Source organism: Chiloscyllium punctatum, chromosome 14 (genome assembly GCF_047496795.1).
Source record: "Chiloscyllium punctatum isolate Juve2018m chromosome 14, sChiPun1.3, whole genome shotgun sequence".
Lineage (NCBI taxonomy): Eukaryota > Metazoa > Chordata > Chondrichthyes > Orectolobiformes > Hemiscylliidae > Chiloscyllium > Chiloscyllium punctatum.
Genome location: NC_092752.1, coordinates 34,929,290 through 34,949,505, shown reverse-complemented (window position 1 = coordinate 34,949,505; position 20,216 = coordinate 34,929,290). Strand labels below are relative to the sequence as shown.

The 20,216-nt window shown below is 42.3% G+C and overlaps 1 protein-coding gene across 1 annotated transcript in view; it reads left to right on the top strand.

Annotated features, from left to right (window-relative positions):
* Positions 1-7,899, top strand: part of fat4 (FAT atypical cadherin 4) — a 371,960-nt gene extending 364,061 nt beyond the window's left edge. Inside the window, exon 18 of the mRNA XM_072584175.1 lies at positions 5,017-7,899. Coding sequence (XP_072440276.1) covers positions 5,017-6,908 — 1,892 coding nt within the window. The 3' untranslated portion in view covers positions 6,909-7,899. The remainder of the gene's footprint in view (positions 1-5,016) is intronic.
* Positions 7,900-20,216: the final 12,317 nt, after the last annotated feature.

The following is a 20,216-nucleotide window of genomic DNA, read 5'->3' as shown; positions in this document are numbered from 1 at the left end:
AGTGACCTAAAAGAATTTGATGATCCCTTAACATTGCAGGGAGTGTCCTTCCTGCTACTGAAGGTCCATTCAACTGTGCATGTTTAAGTGATAGTAGTAGATGGAGCACTGAACTCCGAAACCACAGCACTGGTTTTGAATTAATGTCTATTTTGCAAACTTGCACTGGGCACTCCCAGCACGTGTTAATGCTCTCACCAGTATAACATCTGGTATGCCTTGCAGCAGAATTGTCTGCACACTGCAAGTACCATTTTTTGTACGAAATCGTCAATCCTGGCACTGAGAAACCAAGTAATTCAGTGGAAATATCAGTGTCTGTACTGCACCAAAGAATGACCCAAATATTGGGATTCAAGGGAAAGAGTATCATGATTGGCATGAACTGGGGTGAGATCCAGATACTGAGTGCTATCTCTAGCATTCCCCACATACCCATTTAATACTATTGTTCATAGAACCTTGCAGCTCTAGGAAAGTATCAGGAGACAATGGACTATAATGATCATGTTTCTGAGCAAGTATCCTTCACACCCCTCACTTTCCTGAAAGTATTCCTTCAGTTCCAGCTGAACGCAAAGGAAAAGTAATGCAGCAGTTATTTCATTGCCACAACCTGTGTCTAATCCGATCCTATTCCAATATGTAGGTCGTATTCTATTTGATCGGATGCAGTGCCATCAAACTGTTTTCTTAAAGGGAAATGGCCCACAACCAGAAAGTAATAATACTGCCCCGATTTCTTCCTGCTGCTATACATTAGTCGTGGGGAAGAGCTCAATATCAGCAAGCAACTGAGCTCACTTTGCTGCCAAAAGGGAACCGTAATGGCAAGACTCATTTGGCAGGGGGTTCAAATCTTAATCAGCCCAAGGTCTCCTTTATGAGCTGTATCCACATCTGTCTTACAGCTGGCAATACTGAGTGACTGTTTCATAAGCAAAGCACAGCCTTCTCATCGCTGAAGAGTCAGAGTGAAGGAACTCTTCTTGCATCTGGAGGTGGGGAACTGTGAGTAATGGCAGAAGCGAGAGGCTATGAAGCCTGTCATCCACTGGCCATTCTCCTGAACCTACCTCCTGTTCCACCTTGAAGCGGGGGAGGTCCAGTTAAGCTTCTTACACTTTCAATACATTGAAGGAATTTGCAAAGCGTTAATGCAATGATAAAATGTATCAAGTAACCTTTTGGTAGAAAAGGGAGTTGCAAAAGGTGTTTTTTAAAACCTGAAAAATAAACAAAAATCAATGTGGTGAACATGAAGAGTTCCATTTAGGTTGATACAGGTTCCTTATGGCTTCACTGCATGGAAGATAGGAGCACCTCCTTCCCATACCACACTTTTCTGCTGTTGGACAGGAGGAAGTGCAGCGTTAGGATAATCCCAGGCTTTGCAAACCCATCCCAGGGTATAAACTCCATTCTAGGAGGTTCAGAGTTTCATTTGGGGCTGGTGGTGGTCGTGCAGCACAAAGACTACAACAATACTCCTCAAGTCTATGTCAACAGACACAGTGAAATAGCCAGCACTGTCTTTTTTTCATTTTGCAGGCAGTTTTCCATTCAAATATTTAAGGCGTAGGAGATTGAAGTGGTTTGACAGCTTCCTGGATAGTTTTCTTGACTGTTCTTTTACAGCTTGACGATTCGAATGATCCTATGCACCTCTCACACATTCACCAACTCAATACACTTAACCCAGGTGCTTGCATCCTCCCAGACACTATGCTGCATTTTGAGGCACAGTCAGTAGAAGTCAGCTTCCATCTTATTCAGAATTGAATAATTGAAGAACTTTGAGGGTAATTTTGGTATGGCAGAATTCTACAGAATAGCAAATTGGCAGACTATTTTGCATTTCTCCTGCGTTTGCAACTACATAACTACAGAGGTGTAAATATCTACTTCATATAATCTTTCTTTCTCCAAATTTCTCCCAACACTAAAGCTCTCCACTCAGTACCTATGGAACAGCTTGCTGGTGAAACTGATAATATTACCATGCTCTGTAGGCACCAACAGCTGCTGGTCTGTTCACCAAACTATTTTCCCCTATTTCTCTCATATTTCCAGATACATTTCTCTCTGAGAAATAGTGATGTGGCACTGGATACTAGCCTCCAGTCACATAATCAACTTTCTATCACCACCCACTGTCTCCAATTTTGGATCCATCTTGCCAAATTACCCTGGAATCCGTGTGTTTTTATTTTCTGTATCAGTCACCCCTGTGGGACTTTGTCAAATATTTTGCTGAAATCCTGTATAAACTACTCTAATTACACTACCTCAACTACACCTCTTTCGATCAAATTTGTTCAGCATGGCCTTCCTTTCACAAAGCCATGTTGATAATCCCTGATCAAAACTTGCCTCTCCAGGTAGAGATTAATTCTCTCCAATAGTTTTTCTACCATTGATGTGAGACTCACATATGGATTATAGCAGCTTGCCTTTACCTTCCTAAATCCCTGGTTTCTCTTTAACAAATGTGTGCCACGGCCTCTGACTTATCACCCTCTTCTTTCAGGATGTCATGCAGACATTCAGTGACATCCCGGACCGTGGTCCCAGTAGGTCAATATACCTTCCTGGAGTCACATCTGTGGCTGGAGGAAAGCCTGTCTGCACCCTTCGCTATAGGGAGTCACCTACCACTACTTCCTTTGGCCTCCTGCTCCTCCACACCTGTTGAGTTGGGCCACCCATAATGCTGTGTACCCCAGTGGGACCTTCACTCTCATCGATTTTCAACGCAGAAAAATGGTTATCGAATAGGGTGCCCTCTGGGGTTTTCCTCTCTTCCTGCCTCACCCCTTTTCTCTGCCTGGTGGTCACCCATTCCATCTCTGACTGCAACTCGTTAACCTGTAGAGTGAGCTAAATCAGAAAATGTGCTATTCACGTGGCCTTCAGCCTCACCGTTATACCTCTGCACCTTCAGCCAATACTCAAGTTCCGAGGTGTTTGAGCTGGTGGCATTTCCTACAGGTATAGTCACCCAGATTGCCAGAAGCATGCAATAATTCCCACACGCTGCTGACACTACAACACACTGACTTAGGCTCCCCTGTCAGTATCAATTAAATTTAAAGAACCTTACATTTGGGATTACTGGGAAAAAGTTAAATTATTACCATGATCACCCAAATGCAAAACGCTCAAAATAACTGTAAAGACAGTGTAAATCACAATAGAATGTTATAAAATAGTATCGGGTAGTTGGAAAAACAATAAAGATAGAAAAGAGAAATACCTACCCATCACATACTCGAGATGTCGCACTGGCACGTTGACTCAATGTTGCAGGACTGTAGTGGCTTATCTCCAAGTTCCTTTCCCTGTAATGAAGCAAGAGCCTATTTCTACAGGGCAAGGTGAGTGGAAGGACAAATGGAAATGCAAACAAACAAACAGCTTCCACCACTCCCCTAAATTCCCGTTGATCAAACTGCAGCGACTTTTATTCAAGGTGCAGCTGCATTCATTTGCATGAGGTGGTGATGTGAATTGTTACTTTTCAGCCCATGATGACTAAATCTCCCACTGAAAAAGTTAAAAAAAAAGAAAGAGGAGACTGCAGTCTAGAAATCTAGAAGCTAAAATAGAAAATGCTAAGATCAACAAATAATAGGTTGATCAGTATTTGAAAAGAGAAACTAAATTTTTGAGAGTTTAACAGTCATAAACCGGTAGTGGGGTTGGCAAGTATGTAGGTTGGATATACCAGTAGGTCTTTTTCTTTCCTTTATAAGATGTTATAAAGGCGAGTCATGAAAATTGCTGAATAATTTACACAGAGAATCTCAGTGGAGCAATGAAAGATATCAGAAAGCCAAAAGGAAGTGAAAATGGCGCCAAAATGAAGTAGAAATTGGAGGGGGGCATGCAGACAGGGAAATGGGGAAAACAGTCAAGTTGTCAAAGTCAGTGTTTGTGCCTGAGGGTTGCAGGTTTCCAAAACACATTGGCTTTCAGGAAACCCTTTTTATTCAGTGAGTGATACCTTCTGTTGTCTTTCTCCTATTAAAATGTGCTTTGATCATTCTTGTCGACGTACAAATTACTTTGTTATAAATAAATGAAATACTTCATTCACTAAAACTTTAATGTATTAATAATTTCCATAGCAGCTATTGTATTTTATTGGCATTGTTCCAACAGCTGTTTTTATTTTAAAATGCAACATTTCTTTGTCTTATTGCATGAGCTTACATGGTATATGTTACTAGATATTTAATTTTATTTAATGGTTCTTTTCTCTTTGGGACTATAGTGTAACCACTGGATTAGGCCTCTGGGAGGTGATTAGGCACTGAATGTAATATTAATGTGCTATTTGCAGCATTAACTGGTACATGTAAATATGTTGGTTATCACAAATATGAATCAGACACTCTGTAAATAGGTAATGACTGGGTTTTAGCTTGTAGTGCTCTTAGTATGTTGGGCACATTAAAACTGTGTTCGTACTGATCAATATGCAAATTGCATTCAGAGCTCTCATATCAGTTGACTTCTGTCTGAATGTTTAATTTAGGGGCTCAGGAATTTCTACAGGAATTGATGGCTGTCAAACCTGAGCATGGAGTAATAAAGAAAAATCTCATGATCTCAGGCTAATTGCGATCTTGGTCACGGTCAATGTTAAGCATCTTTCAATGGTGGTTGGTTCTGTGTAATCTAAAAGGACGAGTAGCAAAATGAGGCAAAATCCTCCCCACCCCAGTAGTAAAATGGGAATTAAATAACTCTCAATGTTGAATATTTGCAGAGGCATAGCTCCCCATAGCTTTGTCATAAGTGAAGCCCTCTTCCTATCATAGATATCTGGTGTAAGTGAGTTGCTCTTTTAGTACAGAAAACCTATTGCTCAACTATTGTAAAGCTCAGTGTCAACAGAACAGGAAATCTAAGAGTGGCAATATTTTTTAGCAACAGAAAAACACAAATATGTTTGTACAAAATTGACTTGGAAGGTTTTGATGACAGATTGTTTTTTCTTATTGTTTCCAGATTTTGATGGCTGTATCTCTTACGTGACATATAATGGAGAAACACTGCCCTTCACTGGGCAGCACAAGGATGTTACAATATTGAAAAGTGATCCTTCTGTTAAGACAGGATGTAGAGGTCCTAACGTGTGTGCAAGTGACCCATGCTCAGGGGGACTGATGTGTGTAAACCAATGGTATGCATATGATTGTGTCCCACCCGGAGAATGTGCTTCCAGTCCTTGTCAGAATGGAGGGAGCTGCGAACCGCTTCCACAATCTGGATTTACCTGCACATGCCCTGAACTCTATACCGGTGAAACGTGCAAGACTGTGGTGGCGTGTGTCGGTGTTCAGTGTCCCTCAGGGACTATTTGCAGAGCTGGAGTGGATAAAGGCCACACCTGCAGTGCTAAACCACAAACGGATGAGCTTTCTTTGCCACTCTGGGCTGTCCCTGCGATAGTTGGCAGCTGTGCCACATTCCTTGCCCTCGTTGTCCTTGGTCTGATTGTGTTTAACCAGTGTCGAGGCAAAAAGGCAAAAGTTCAAAAGGACGGGAAGTCAAACAAGAAGAAAGAGAAAAAGAAGAAAGGTAGTGAGAATGAAGGCTTCGATGATCCAGATCATCTCCCTCCATATGATGAGGAGCTGACTGTGAGAAAGCAGCCTGAAGGAGTTCCAAAACCTGATATAATTGAAAGGGAAAATCCCTACTTGATCTTCGATGAGACAGACATCCCACACACGACAGATACATTGCCAAGTGGGCAGCCCTGTATAGGCCCTGAAACAGAACTTGAGCATTATGACATTGAAAATGCCAGCAGCATTGCCCCTTCAGATGCAGACATCATCCAACACTATAAGCATTTCCGTAGTCATACCCCTAAATTTTCCATCCAAAGACACAGTCCACTGGGGTTTGCCCGACAATCTCCCCTCCCACTAGGAGCGAGCAGTTTAAGCTATCAACCTTCCTACGGTCAAGGATTGAGAACAGCCACACTGAGTCACAATACATGCCAAAATCCTAACCCGATGTCTCGGCATAGCCCTGCACCATTCTCAAAGCCAGGAACTTTCTACCGTAATAGCCCAGCAAGAGACTTGCACCTAGCAAGAAGGGAAGGAAGCCCTAATGATATACATTCAGATGTTTGTCAGCCTGGTATTTTTAATTATGCTTCACGACTAGGAAGGAGGAGCAAAAGCCCCCAGACCATGACCAGCCATAGTCATGGTTCAAGGCCCGGCAGCCGCCTAAAACAGCCTATTGAGCAGATTCCTCTGGAGACCACACCTCCTGTAGGATTGTCCATTGAGGAGGTTGAAAGACTCAATACCCCTCGCCCTAGAAACCCAAGTATCTGTAGTGCAGATCATGGACGGTCATCCTCAGATGATGACTGTAGAAGACCTCTTTCCAGAATGAGAAACCCAGCTGATGGTACGCCTGCCCCAGAATCATCTTCAGACAGTGACTCCCACGAGTCCTTCACCTGCTCTGAGTTTGAGTACGACAGGGACAAGCCTGCAGTTTACACTTCACGAGTGCCAAAATTGTCTCAAGTCAATGAATCTGACGCAGATGATGAAGACAATTATGGTGGCAAACTGAAGCCACGGAGATATCATGGTCGTAGGGCAGAAGGAAATTCTACAGTCCTACAGGCAAGTCATGAAGACTATAAGACACAACCCAAGCTTGGACCACATGGAGCTGCGGCAGGAGCATTTAATTGGGACAGTCTATTAAATTGGGGTCCTGGGTTTGGGAATTATGTGGATGTTTTCAAAGATCTTGCATCACTTCCAGAAAATGTATCAACAGAGGCAAAAGAAGAAGCATTAAACACTGTTGCACAAAGTGCAGCTACATCTAATGATGCAGAAGCAGAAGAATATGTATAGATATAATTTATATAGACTGTTAACTTTAATACATTAATAGCTGCAATTCACTGTCAGTGAGAAGCTGTGTACTGGAACCCTTTCAAAACCATGTCCTGCTCTCATCAACCTTTGCCAGAAGCTGTAGCTCATAATTTTCTGCTGATGAAGAATTGTGTTCTGAGATGAACATTATCTTTCAGGGTTCCACTGCATTTACAGCACATGAAGAACAATTGCATTAAAAGCACATAAGGATCACAGTGATGTTTGTGTTCTGCAGTTGCGGAATATTTTTCCTGACTTTTTCTTTTCAGAACTGAAAACATATGTGTTTGATCTATTTGAGCACAGTGTGTTTATTATTCAGCCACTGGCACTAAAACAGCACACAAGTTGGCTAGCAATTGAAATAGTTGTGCCAATGTTGGGAGAGTGTTTCAGAACTGCCTTGGTATAGATTTCTCTCTCCCTCCCCTCACCTTCCGCTATACATTAGTCTGTCTTCTCAGTGGGTGCAGTTTATTCTGTCATAAAGTAAATGGATCAGCACCCAGTAGAACTATGTGAACTGTTCAGTCTAGCATTGGAGAAAGATTCATTTTGTTATTTTAGCATTAGGAAACCTTGTTCTCACTTGCTTAAAAAGCAGTGTTCCCCTCCATTGTTTGATATGGGGCCAATATGAGGGAAAACTTCAAAAAATATCTGGCCTAGTTTGGCATAGAGCTAACCTTCAAAATTCTGGTGCAAACTTTAAATTCTTTTCTGTGTCCTATTTTCAGGCATCTTACTTTTATACCATTTTAGTACCCTGTAACGTTTTTTTAAAAAGACAGCTCTGTTTGTTACTGATGATATTTTCTTATGAAGTTTAAAGAAAAATGGTTCATGTTTCTTACTTTCAGGGAAGGTAAGATTGAGTACATTCTGCATTTGTTACTTATGTAACACCAGTATTTTTTTTCAGTTTTGATATAAGTGTAACATACTGTATCCTTTGTACACATAAATGCCAAATATAGAAATAAACTATTTATTTAAAAAAAGTTATTATTCTTTTATAAGATGATTAGTTTGCTTTTAGTAAAATGATATTTTGATTTTTAAACACTCTTCTAATGTAATATTTGCCTGAGCTAAATGAAATCTGGAGACCTCATTTATCATATTGCTCATTCACTTTGAGCTTGACTCCTGCAAAGATTGAAACTGTGCTCAATGTATGTAACCTAAAGGGAATCAATTTGGCTAATCTCACTTTCTAGACTAAACTGCACTGAATTTGACACTAATTGTCCCTAGGCAAGGACTGTCAATCAGAGGATTCTCAAGAGTGACTAATTGGGAAATGCAAGGATCATATTAGAGCAATAAGGATGGACTAGGCATAGTGTTGAATCAGAAGGTGCTATAATTTGCACCCAACCTGTGCTTTATCCCACCCACGATGGTTTATCCTGACATTGGTTGAAGTAGGGAAATATAGTTAGATTTTCTGATGCAGCATAAAAGTTCACAAATAATCAATTTACACTTCATGATATATCTTTATTACATGCCATTGCAGGATTTATTTTTCACTGGCCTCAAAGCCAGGCAGAAATAGCTCTGTAACTTAGCCAGTTCAAACTGATACCTGTGTAACCATGTAAGACTATCAGGTAGATTCTGGATAGCATATAGTTATTGTTTATAAGAAATGATGTAAGAGTTTTTATTGCCTCTCTAGTTGCTGTAGTGGGCGTGAACGTTATGCTTGAACCACTGAAATCAATGCATAGAATTTTCCCTTCCCTGGCATAGTGTGTGCAATAGCAAGTCAGATGAAAAAATACCAAGGGATTGAAACAAAATTAGAATCTCGATATTAAGGTAACATTTCTGATTTTCCTCTCCAGTCTTAAATGGCAACTTCAGAATCTCAGCATTGAGCGGTGACTACCTTATTTCCATGCATTTGCAGGAGGATGCAATGGGCCTACTAGTTTTTTCCCTGCACTTTAATCCTGAAATTCAGTTCATGTTCTAGGGACCCAGGTTCAAATTCTGCCAATGGCAGATGGTGGAATTTGAATTCAGTAAAAGAATGTGGAATCAAGAGTCGAATGATGACAATGAAACCATCGTCAATTATCGGTAAACCCCATGTGGTTCACTAATATCCATCAGGGAAGGAGATCTCTCATCCATTTCTGGTCTGGCCTACATGTAACCCCAGACCCAAAGCATTGAGGCTGACTCTTAACTGCCCTCTAAACAATTAGGGATGGGCAATAAATGCTGGCCTAGCCAGAGATGCCCATATCTGTGAGTGAATTTTAAAGAAAGTCTAATTAAAGACCTGACTCACTTCATTTTATAAGCTATTTCGAAATCTTTTCTCATTGTCTGAGAAGCTAGACAGTGGAAATTGTTAACAGCGTAATCAAAGTATGATGTAGAAGTGCCGGAGTTGAACTGAGGTGGACAAAGTTAATAATCACACAACACCAGGTTATAGTCCAACAGGTTTATTGGAAGCACTAGCTTTTGGAACGCTGCTCCATCATCAGGTGATTGTGGACAATAAGATTATAAGATACAGAATTTATAACAAAAGATTACAGTGTCATACAGTGATATATTGAACAAACCTGGATTATTAAGTCTTCCATCTTTTAGAATGCAAGTTTTGGTTCATTAATATATAAATCCCTGATGTAAATCTGGGCCACAGCCAGAAGTGCTTGGCATTGCCCAGCACATGTCAAGATTCTTGGTACCAATGGCCATCTTTAAAATATGTTGTGCACCCAGTCAAGCACTGGATCTACCTTGTACAGTTTGTGGCATTTGTCCCAGACATAGGAGATTTGGGAAATTGGCAAACAGGGATTTGAAGGTCCTGGTGGACATGTTGGTGCAGACGAGGGATATCATCTTCCCACAGGACCAGCAGAAGAGGCCACCACACCACATTTTGCCAGCTGGGTCAGGGCAATCTCAACCTTCTGGAGGAATGCCCAGCAATGCAGCAGAGGGTGATTTCTACCCAGTCTGTCAGGTTAAGTGCCTTCATCTGCTGTCTGCTACCTCACTCTCATACTAACTCTGTTGCCACACCCACCTCCACACAAGGGTACACTGTAGCCCTCTTATTGCCATAAATGCCATCATCCCTCATTCACTCTCATTCACCCAATGCTCCTAGACCAGTAACTATGCATGGCCTCTGTGCCCCCTACTCACTCAGTCAGACTACCTTTTCTCTACCTACACCAGCACTAACAGCGGTACCAGCCACTTTCATTTCACTCAGTCTCTCCTTATGTCTCACTCCAGGAGCAAACAGACTAAAATAGGGCAGGAAGAGTACAGCGTTTGGCTCCTCATCTCCAATGATCCTCCCAAGTGGTTGGCTGTACGTACCCACAATCCTGGGTTGATATCAGATGAAGCCTTTGACTATATGGGAGCCCCTGACTTTATTGAGGACTCTGGCTTTGAGACATGGTCATTTGGTTAAAATACATGCTGTGTACTTAACACAGGTTGCTAGTGCATGCTGTAAATGTGATACTGAGATAGGATGGTGCATCACAACAAACTCCATCTCCTTGATTGATGACTGCTAAGAATCCTGAAGTTGGTGAAGTAACCCCAGTGAGTACGTAAGATGTGCAGAGGGCAGGATGAGTTCGTTGGTTGCAGGATGTGATGGGTGAGAGCATATTCAGTGGACGTGGTACATGGAATAGTGAGAGTTGTAGTCCTTGAGTGTTGCTGAAAAGCATGTGAAGTGAGAGAGTTCGAGGGAGTGGTGACCCTGTGAGTGTGATGGCCCTTTTCCTTGTGGAGGCTAGAAAATCAGTGACCCCCTTGTACTACTGGGCTTCCCACTTCACCCAGGGCACAGCACTGAAGTTGGCAGCCATTCAGGTTCTGGCTTTGCTCTGGTGCTGTGGTCTCCAGTGGCAGTTCTTCCTCTCCACCAACACCTCCAGCTCCCTGTCCCTGTTCCTCTGGGCCATGGCTTTGATGATGAGAATGGAGTAACAGAGTTGTTAGGGGTCTTTCCTGGCTTTCAGCACCTAAAGCTGTGTGGAGTCGCCTTTAAGTATATGTAATTTATATTATTAAATGTAATAAATCTAATTAAATATGGCACCAGTGAGATGAATGCCCCTGGATGTCCCACCAGTGACAGGTCTGTCCTGCTACACAGAAAGGTACCAAGAGTTTGGGTTCACACTTAGTAAGGTGAAGAGTGAAAGAATGCATGAGCAAGATTGCTCTGGCCATGACAGACTGAGCAAAGCACTTTATAGACTCACAGAGATGATGAGCAAAGAAACAGATCCTTCAGTCCAACTCGTCCATGCAAACCAGATATCCTAAATCAATCTAGTCCCATTTGCCAGCACCTGGCCCATATCCATCTAAACCCTTCCTATTCATATACCCATCCAGTTGCCTTTTAAATGCTGCAAGTGTATTAGCCTCCACCACTTCCTCTGGCAGCTCATCCCATACGTACACCATCCTCTGTGTGAAAACGTTGTCCCTTAGGTCCCTTTTATATCTTTCCCCTCTCACCCTAAACCTATGCCCTGTAGTTCTGGACTTTCCTACCCCAGGGAAAAGACCTTGACCATGCATTCTATCTATGCCCCTCATTATTTTATATTATTCTATAAGGTCACCCCTCAGCCTCTGATGTTCCAGGGAAAGAAATCCCAGCTTATTCAGCCTGACACTTTAGCTTAAACCCTCCAGCCATGGAAACATCCTTGGAAATCTTTTCAGAACCCTTTCAGCTTTAACAACATCTTTCCTATAGCAGGGAGACCAGAATTGAACTCAGTATTCCAAAAGTCCTATGCAGCTGCAGCATGTCTTCCCAACTCCTGTACACAATCCCTGACCAATAAAGGAAAACATACCAAGTGTTTTCCTCACTATCTTATGTACCTGCAACTCCACTTTAAGGAAATATGAACCTGCACTCCAAGGTCTCTTTGTTCAGCAGCACTCTCTAGGACTTTACCAGGAAGTGTATAAGTCCTGCCCTGATTTATCTTTGCAAAATGGAGCATCTCATATTTATCTAACTTTAACTGAACATAAGCAATTCTGCCCCCATGAATCAGCCCTTAATGACGTATCTGTATAGCTTACTTCAATGGGGTAAGATTGTCAGTCGCAAAGCCTTGATTACAATGCTCTGCATAAATTAACAGTGGGTTTGCATGTGAAGAATGCAGTACCAGTGGACGGCCAGGTAAGAAATGTATTTAGAATTCTAATTGTTAAGTTATTTTTGATTCAGTCCTTAATGAGAATCAGAGCAGCCACTTTTGGATAGCTTCATTCATAAACTTTGGGAAGAATCCTTTGAGCCTAGAGGCACAAAGAAAACTGAATTATTCAGGGTGGTAGTGTCCCAGAACCCCTCCACCTCCAACCAAATTGAGTTCTTGGCACCAAGATATCATCAGCTCCACCTCCCTGCCCTGCTGTCAATTTGAGGCCCTTAAGTAGTCAATTCATGATCATTTAAGGATCGCTTAAGGGCCTATACCTGCCTGGACTACAATTGTCTCAGCTCCATGTGGGTCTAAACTAGAGCCAGCCCACCCAGCTGGTAAACACGTGTGGCCAGGCAGTCAGTTGGTATGGGAAAGGTAGGCCCTCTATCTGTATTAATCTGTTCACAATCGAGGGACTGCACACAAGGTGAGAGTCAGCCCCCTTTCCATGTTCGTGACCCTCCTCTTCCCTTGCCCCTCCCACCCCTCAGGGACTGCTGATTGGAGAATATGCACCGGTTTTATTCTGGACTGTCAGCTCAGGTATCTCACCAGCTGTTGAGCCTGCGAGTGAGTACCCAAGAAAAATGAGATTCCACCCCATTGCAAGAAGGGTATTCTTAAGAAGTAGGAAATGTGAATAGCTTACTAATATCTGTTTCAAATCATGGAGACCCATCATTTAGCAGCAGAGCACCAATCTCCATGATACTCCTGTTGGGCTCAGTGTATTGGGTGTAGACTCTGATAATGGATCCCAGGAGGCAAAATGACCCAAGCACCATGTTGACTGCATTGAGGTGAATTTGTCCCAAGCTGACCCCTGACTCTGGATAAATCCTTGTGTGTGTGATTTCAACAAATTGTTTGTAAAGGTTCGCAGTACGGTGTACGTTTTCTGGAGGAGGGTACACCTTGAAACAAATTGAAATTTTACTAAAAGAAGAAACCTTTGTGAATCCACAAAGCCAGTGAACGAAACACAAAAATAATTTCTTAATCCGTGAAAATCCTGTCAAATGACTGTGAAAAAAAGCAAGTCTAATAAATTTTTGAGTGGATTTCTGAACTGTCAAAATAAATAGAAACAATTCAAATAAGAATAAACTGATAAACTAAGCTGTCTCAAGATGTGGTGATTCAGTGATTAGCACTGCTACCTCAGCGCCAGGGACCCGGGTTCGATTCCAGCCTCGAGTGACTGTGTGGAGTTTGCACATTCTCCCTGTGCCTGCATGGGTTTCCTCTGGGTGCTCTGGCTTCCTCCCACGATCCAGAGATGTGCAGGTTAGGTGACCTGGCCCTGTTAAATTGCCCATAGTGTTCAGGGATGTGTAGGTCAGATGTCATGCACCTGATGAAGTGTGCTTCCAATTAAACCTGTTGGACTATAACTTGGTGTTGTGTGATTTTTAACTAGGTTAGATGTATTAGTCAGGGGTGAATATAGAGCAATTAGGTAAGGGAGTAAGGCTGGGTGGGATACTCTTCGGAGTGTTGGTGTGAACTTGTTGGGCCAAAAGGCCCGTTTCCACACTATTAAGTTCTAAGTCATAAAGAAGCAAAATTAGCATAGGAAGAGCTTTTTTCACAACTGAGAGGTTAGCGGCATCACAACATTATGACTGCAACACTCTAAGGAATTTTTTATTAAGAGAGTGCAATAACATAACATAGATTATTTGAGTCTAGGAATATTGAATGCAAAATATCATCCTGTGCATGTAAAGTGGTGACAGTTGACATGAATATAGATGTCAGTCGACAGTGACAAAATCAATTTATATTTTACCTTTAAGTAATAAAATCTTCCAAGGCACTTCACAGGAGTATTATTAAATAAAATGTGACAGCGAAACACATAAGGAAACAATAGATGACCAAAATCTCAATCAAAATGGTAGCTTACAAAGAATGCCTTAAAGGGGAAAAGTGAGACAGCAAAGAGGTGCATGGAGGTTATTCAAGGATAGGGTCACTGAGAGGGGAGCCATTAAAATTAAAGATGTTCAAGAATATGACATGTCTCAGAGCATTATGGGATTGAGGAGGTTATAAATGTAGGGAAGGACAGAATTTGGAGCGATTTGAAAATTAGGATGACAATTCTAACATCAAGGTCTTAATTAACTAAGTGTCACTGAGTACAGTGGGAACAGATGACCAGAACCTAGATTACGTTAAACCAGAGGAAACAGTGCTTTGGATGTCCCCAGGTTTACAATGGGTAGAATATGGCAGACCAGCCAGGGGTGTATTGGAGCAGTAAGTTTCGAGTTAATATCGAGTGACAGATTCTGTTGGCTCTATTACTGCCTACTTACTGCTGATGCCAATTCGGGGTTTGGTTATCAGTGTGGCTTCTTGGTTGTAGGGTGAGTGTGGGTTCAGCACGAGACCTGGTATCATCGACGGAGGCGAGGTGGGCCCAGCGGTTAAGAGATGGTGCCTCAAGAGTGGCAAATCCTTCACTGGTGGGTCTGGGACAGGCAGCGGTGAAGCGGTGGAGATGTAGGTGTTATTGGTGGGTGTGGTGCAGGCAGCAGTGAGGCGGTGTGGGTGTCATTGGTGGGTGTGGTGCAGGCGGCGGTGAGGCAGTGGAGGTATTATTTGGTGGGTGTGGTGCAGGCAGCGGTGAGGCAGTAGAGGTATTATTTGGTGGGTGTGGTGCAGGCAGCAGTGAGGCAGCGGAGGTGTTATTGGTGGGTGTGGTGCAGGCGAAGGTTGGGGTGTCATTGATGGGTGTGGTGCAGGCAGCGGTGAGGCGGTGGAGGTTTTATTGGTGGGTGTGGTGCAGGCAGCGGTGAGGCGGTGGAGGTTTTATTGGTGGGTGTGGTGCAGGCAGCGGTGAGGCGGTGGAGGTTTTATTGGTAGGTGTGGTGCAGGCAGCGGAGGTGTTACTGGTGGGTATGGTGCAGGCAGCGGTGAGGCGGTGGAGATGTAGGTGTTATTGGTGGAGTCAGCTCAACACATGGTGGAGACGGCTGAACAAAGATAGACTCTCCCTCAGGTATATCGTTTTCATTCTTAAACTATTTAAAATGGTGCCAGATTGAAGTGACAGTTCAAGCTTTTCACTGCGTCTTACTGTATTGTTCGTTGTTATATTCAAGTGACAATAAGTCATTTCATTCAATTCAATGGCTGAATGTTGCTATTTTTAGTAGTAAACAGGCATGGTTTGTGAACAGACATATGTTTAGAAATAGAAAAAGTTGTTGTTCTTAACTGAATGCATCTTGATGTACTGTATCAGCTTTGTTTAGCTTTTGATAAAGTTACATGCCAAGAATGCAAAACCCCCACTGTTTTAACCTTGCATGCCTCACTCTGTGGAGAAAGTGAGGACTGCAGATGCTGGAGATCAGAGTCAAGAGTGTGGTGCTAGAAAAGCACAGCAGGTCAGGCAGCATCCGAGGAGCAGGGGAATCGACATTTCAGGCATAAGCCCTTCATCAGGAATGCATGCCTCATTCTGCCTATGATCGGTATGTCCTTGTTTGCTGTGATCTGCCTGTACTGCTCGCAAAACAAAACTTTTCACTGTACTTAGGTACATGTGAAAACAGTAAAACAAATCAAATCAAATATTATAGCTTTCCAAAAAAAATGGTGTCCTTATATTCTGAATTTTAGAACATACCAACATCTGCTCAAATATACTTGTTTATTTTAGCCCTTTAACAATGCTGCTCACATTGAGTCTCTCATCGGCAAAGCAGACAAGAGCATTAACGTACAAGTGGTTGAGTCACAAATTAGAATCTGAAACTCAGTTAAGAGTGTGTGCTCCAGATGGGCTGTGGTTGCATAAAGTACACCCTTTGGCAATGACCCATAAGATACTTTGCCTGTATTAAATCAAACATAAATGATCCCTTAGTTAGATCAGTATGTCAGCACCAACTTATGCCAAGGGCTTTAAAGTTGCACAGAATGCAATATTGCATCCATAATTGCTGATAGTCACAGTAGCAGTATAAAATACTTGTTTTCTGAGAATGATACCACAATTCAATAAATTTGTGAAGAGAACATGATTCAAAATAAGTGAATTAAGTGCAGTATACCTAACAAATCCAGCCAACCCCAATTGGGTATTATTAAACACACATTGGCAGAATAGGAACCTATCACCTTCAATGAACAGTCAGATTTTCATTGAATTTCTCATAGATTTTAATTTCTAAACAGACCAAGCCTTTGGGTCCACTCAGAAGCATCCTTGTACAATATGTCAACTGAGTACTGCACAATTGTACTTCAGGTCATCGCCATGTCAGAAACAAAAGCTTGAGAGTAAAGGTGAGGTGCAACTAATCATCAACAGAAGTGTAACAGATCAGGATGGCATGTCAGCACCCCAAATGGCTAAGATTGTTCGGCTGTAGGAAATTTACTAAACACTCTTTTATAAATCATTTGTTCCTTGATCAAGGATCACATTTAAATGACTGTACTGTGGCAGGAAGAAATGCTTCTTGCCCAGATTTAGTTGGAAGATCTCTGGTTTTGGGTGTTTCAGTTTTGACCAACTTAACACCACTTATGGCCTCTGTCCTCCACAATGACTGACACAACCTGGTTCTACTACTACATCCACATGACCCAATACATGAAGCATTTCCATCCTCAGTTCTTCATTCATCCAGGAAACAAACCTTCCCATAAACCACTTACAACTCCAGCCTCAAACTCTGGTAACCATTGACTACCATTTATTATAACCCCTCCAGAGCAATTGAGTTGGTCATCCACCTTCAATCCTCAGTCAAAACTTCTTTATTAACAACTTCTGTTGTTGCCTCTTAAAATTCTCTGCACATCCTCACTCAAGTTAAGAAAAATCATACAAACTTGTATGCACCTGATCCGAAGTAATCTCAGTCATCTGTTATGAAAAAAACAAGAGTATTAAGTTTTACCGAACTACTCTGTTCTCTGCCAAAACTGTTCAGTGCTCTGGAACATTTCCAGAGGACACAGGTAACAATTAATTTTAACATTTCTCTTCCAAGCTCTCTGTACCTTATCTCTGACCTAAGTACCTTCTGTTCATGGGCTATTCTTCCAACTGCCCTTCCATGGAAGCCAATTCCATCTCCCTGACACACCTCCCATTAAATCTATAAATCATTCCCATCCCTTCCCAAAGCACATCTTGGATATTAGACAAGCCTGCTCTCTCAACTCCAACTCTATTAAATTCCTGACCAACCAAGTTGTCTTCTTTTTGACATGGCGCCTGACATTATATAATTATGGGACTTTATAAAGCAATGGTTTAGCATCAACTGCCATATTGTGTTCAATCCTGGGCATTAACTTCAAGTCTTTGGAGTAATGCAGGAAAGATTAACAAGAATAATTCCAGGGATCAGAGACTCCAGTTGTTTGGAAGGATTAGCAAATCTGGGGTTGTTTCTTTTAGAGAATGCAATGTTGAGATGGGATTTGATGAAGTTTTCAAAATCCTGATGGACCTGGGTAGAATATGTAGAGAGAAACTGTTTCCATTTGGATGGGGAAGGGAGAGAATTGAGGACCAGAGCACATCAATTTAAGGAGATTTGAAAAGGAATCAACAGTGACATTACGCAAAGACTTGTTTACACAGCAGTTAGGGGAGACAGTGGTGTTGTGGTAATGTTACTGAGCTAGCACTCCGAGGACACAAGTTTGAATCCCATCATGGTAGATGATGAAATTTTTTTCTCGTCTAATAGTAACCATTGTCATCTGTTGTTAAAAAAAAATTCAATTTTGTTCGCTAATGTCTTTTAGGGAAGTAAATCTGCCCCTTACTTGATCTGGCCTAGTTGTGACTCCAGACCCACAGTAATGTGGTTGACTCTTAACCACCCTCTGGGTAATGAAGGATGGGCAATGATGCTAGCCTCGCTAGTGTCACCTACACCCAATGAATGAACAAAATAAAATCTGGAATACACTGTCTTGAAATACGGTAGAGGAAATTTCAAGCATGATTTTCAAAATGTAAGTGGGTAGTAGTCTGAAGAGAATGGTATAGCAGGGCTATTGGGAAAGAGCAGGAGATTGGGGCTAGACAAATGACTCTTCCAGGTGTTGGCATAAACAAAGTGGGCTCAATTTTCCCAGCTCATGAACAATGTGGGCAATGGCAATTCAGTTTAGAAATTACGGTGAGATCAGAAAAAAATAGATTCTGAAGAAAGTCGGATTTCTCAACCGACTTTGAATGGTGAGGTGGCATGAGGCTTATTTGCTTCTTTTGTATGTGGTTTGCTATTTTTGCATGAGGCAAAGAGAAGCTAGACAGTGACCATACACAACATGAATGTCACAACAGAATGTGGCTCCAGCTCACCACTGGGACTCCTTCAAGGCTTTATATCAGCCAGCAGGCCCAACACTTCAGGACATGCTCCATGGGAGTGGCCTACAGCCTCTGTCTGCAGCTTGGCATCAGGCATGCTTCAGACTCACCACACATCATTGTCACACTGACAGTATTTAACAGCTGTATATACGAAAAACACACTGGATGTGCTTCAACCAGCCAGCCATGTCTCAAAGCCATGTTTAAGTAAATGGGGTTCAGTCAGGGGTTACTGCAACAGTAAGTCAAGAGTATCACCTCCTCTCAGTATAACGGCGGGATTTGGGACATCAAGGACTGTACCATTAAAGTCCCAGGGGTAGGCACAGCCATTCCCCTGCGGGACCAGAGCAACCAGTCCAGAGATAGCAGTAAGCCAGTCATGGGGCCGCATAGAAACCCGCCAGGGATATGGAGCCTCATCAGAAAGAGTCGTCAGGTAGTGGAGCGAGCCACAGTTAATCCAGGGATTCCGATCACTGAATGCTGTGATAGGGAAGCTGAATAATTCAATTTTGAGCATTGATGACAGCATACTGAGATACAGAGGGGGTAGTAATTGTGAAGAGGAGGAACCCTATATATAAGTAGAGAAAATAAAGCATGTGGTGGTAAGGTATTCTCTGGGAGGGAGAGTCACCACCACCCCTTGCACTCGAGGAGACAACACATAGCTATATTTGACATAACTAAGCTGTAGGTGTAAGGCTCAAGGAATAAAGTAAACATTTGAATGTTCAATAAAGGGTTGGATGTGAATATGGGCAAGATTAACCAAGATGGTTGGCTCGATGATCAGTGGTTAACACTGCTGCCCCATAGCACCAGGGACCCGGGTTTAATTCCACCCTCAGGGGATTGTCCGTGTGGAGTTTGTACATTCTCCTCTGGTCTGTGTGGGTTTCCTTTTGGGGTTCTGGTTTCCTCCCACAGTCCAAAGATGTGCAGGTTAGGTGGATTGCATGCTAAATTATCCATGGTGTCCAGGTATGTGCAGGCTAGGTGTGTTACCCTGATAAGTGCAAAGCAACAGGGTAAGGTGGATCTGGGTAGGATGCTCTTTGGAGGGTTGGTGTGGACTCAGTGGGCCACATGACCTGCTTCCATACTGTTGGGATTCTGTGATTCTATGATGGGGCTGACAGGGAGAGTAAGCCAGAGAAGAATATTGAAAGTTTAGGGAAGTATTAGTGAGACTGAGGATGTGATTCACTCTGAGTAGCATGATCTGTGCTGCCGTTCACCCTCATCCAAATCACAAATATGCTATTGAAATGGAAAATGGATTCCACCACACCTGAATGGGTGGATAAGTGTTTTTCCCTCTGACCAAACGGTTCCGTTTTTATGCAATGTTACACTTTTCAAAGGTCAAGACTGTTAAACAGACCCCCACAATTATAGATTAAAACATCAGTTATCATGCAACTCTGTACGTGGGCATCATGCACTGTACACTGTGTGGTTAAAAGTCCTGACCACAGGCAACCTTGACCACACCATTCAACATTACAAATGAATCCAACTAATGGCTCTGAACAGATGTAGTTGTGTAAGCTGTAAAAATTCACTTTAGTTGCTAAAGTCACAATCACATTATAAGGCCTTAAAGCACACAAAAGGTGCAGAAGCTGCTCATTTCACATTTTGGACCATAAGATGCCCACACCGTTACTG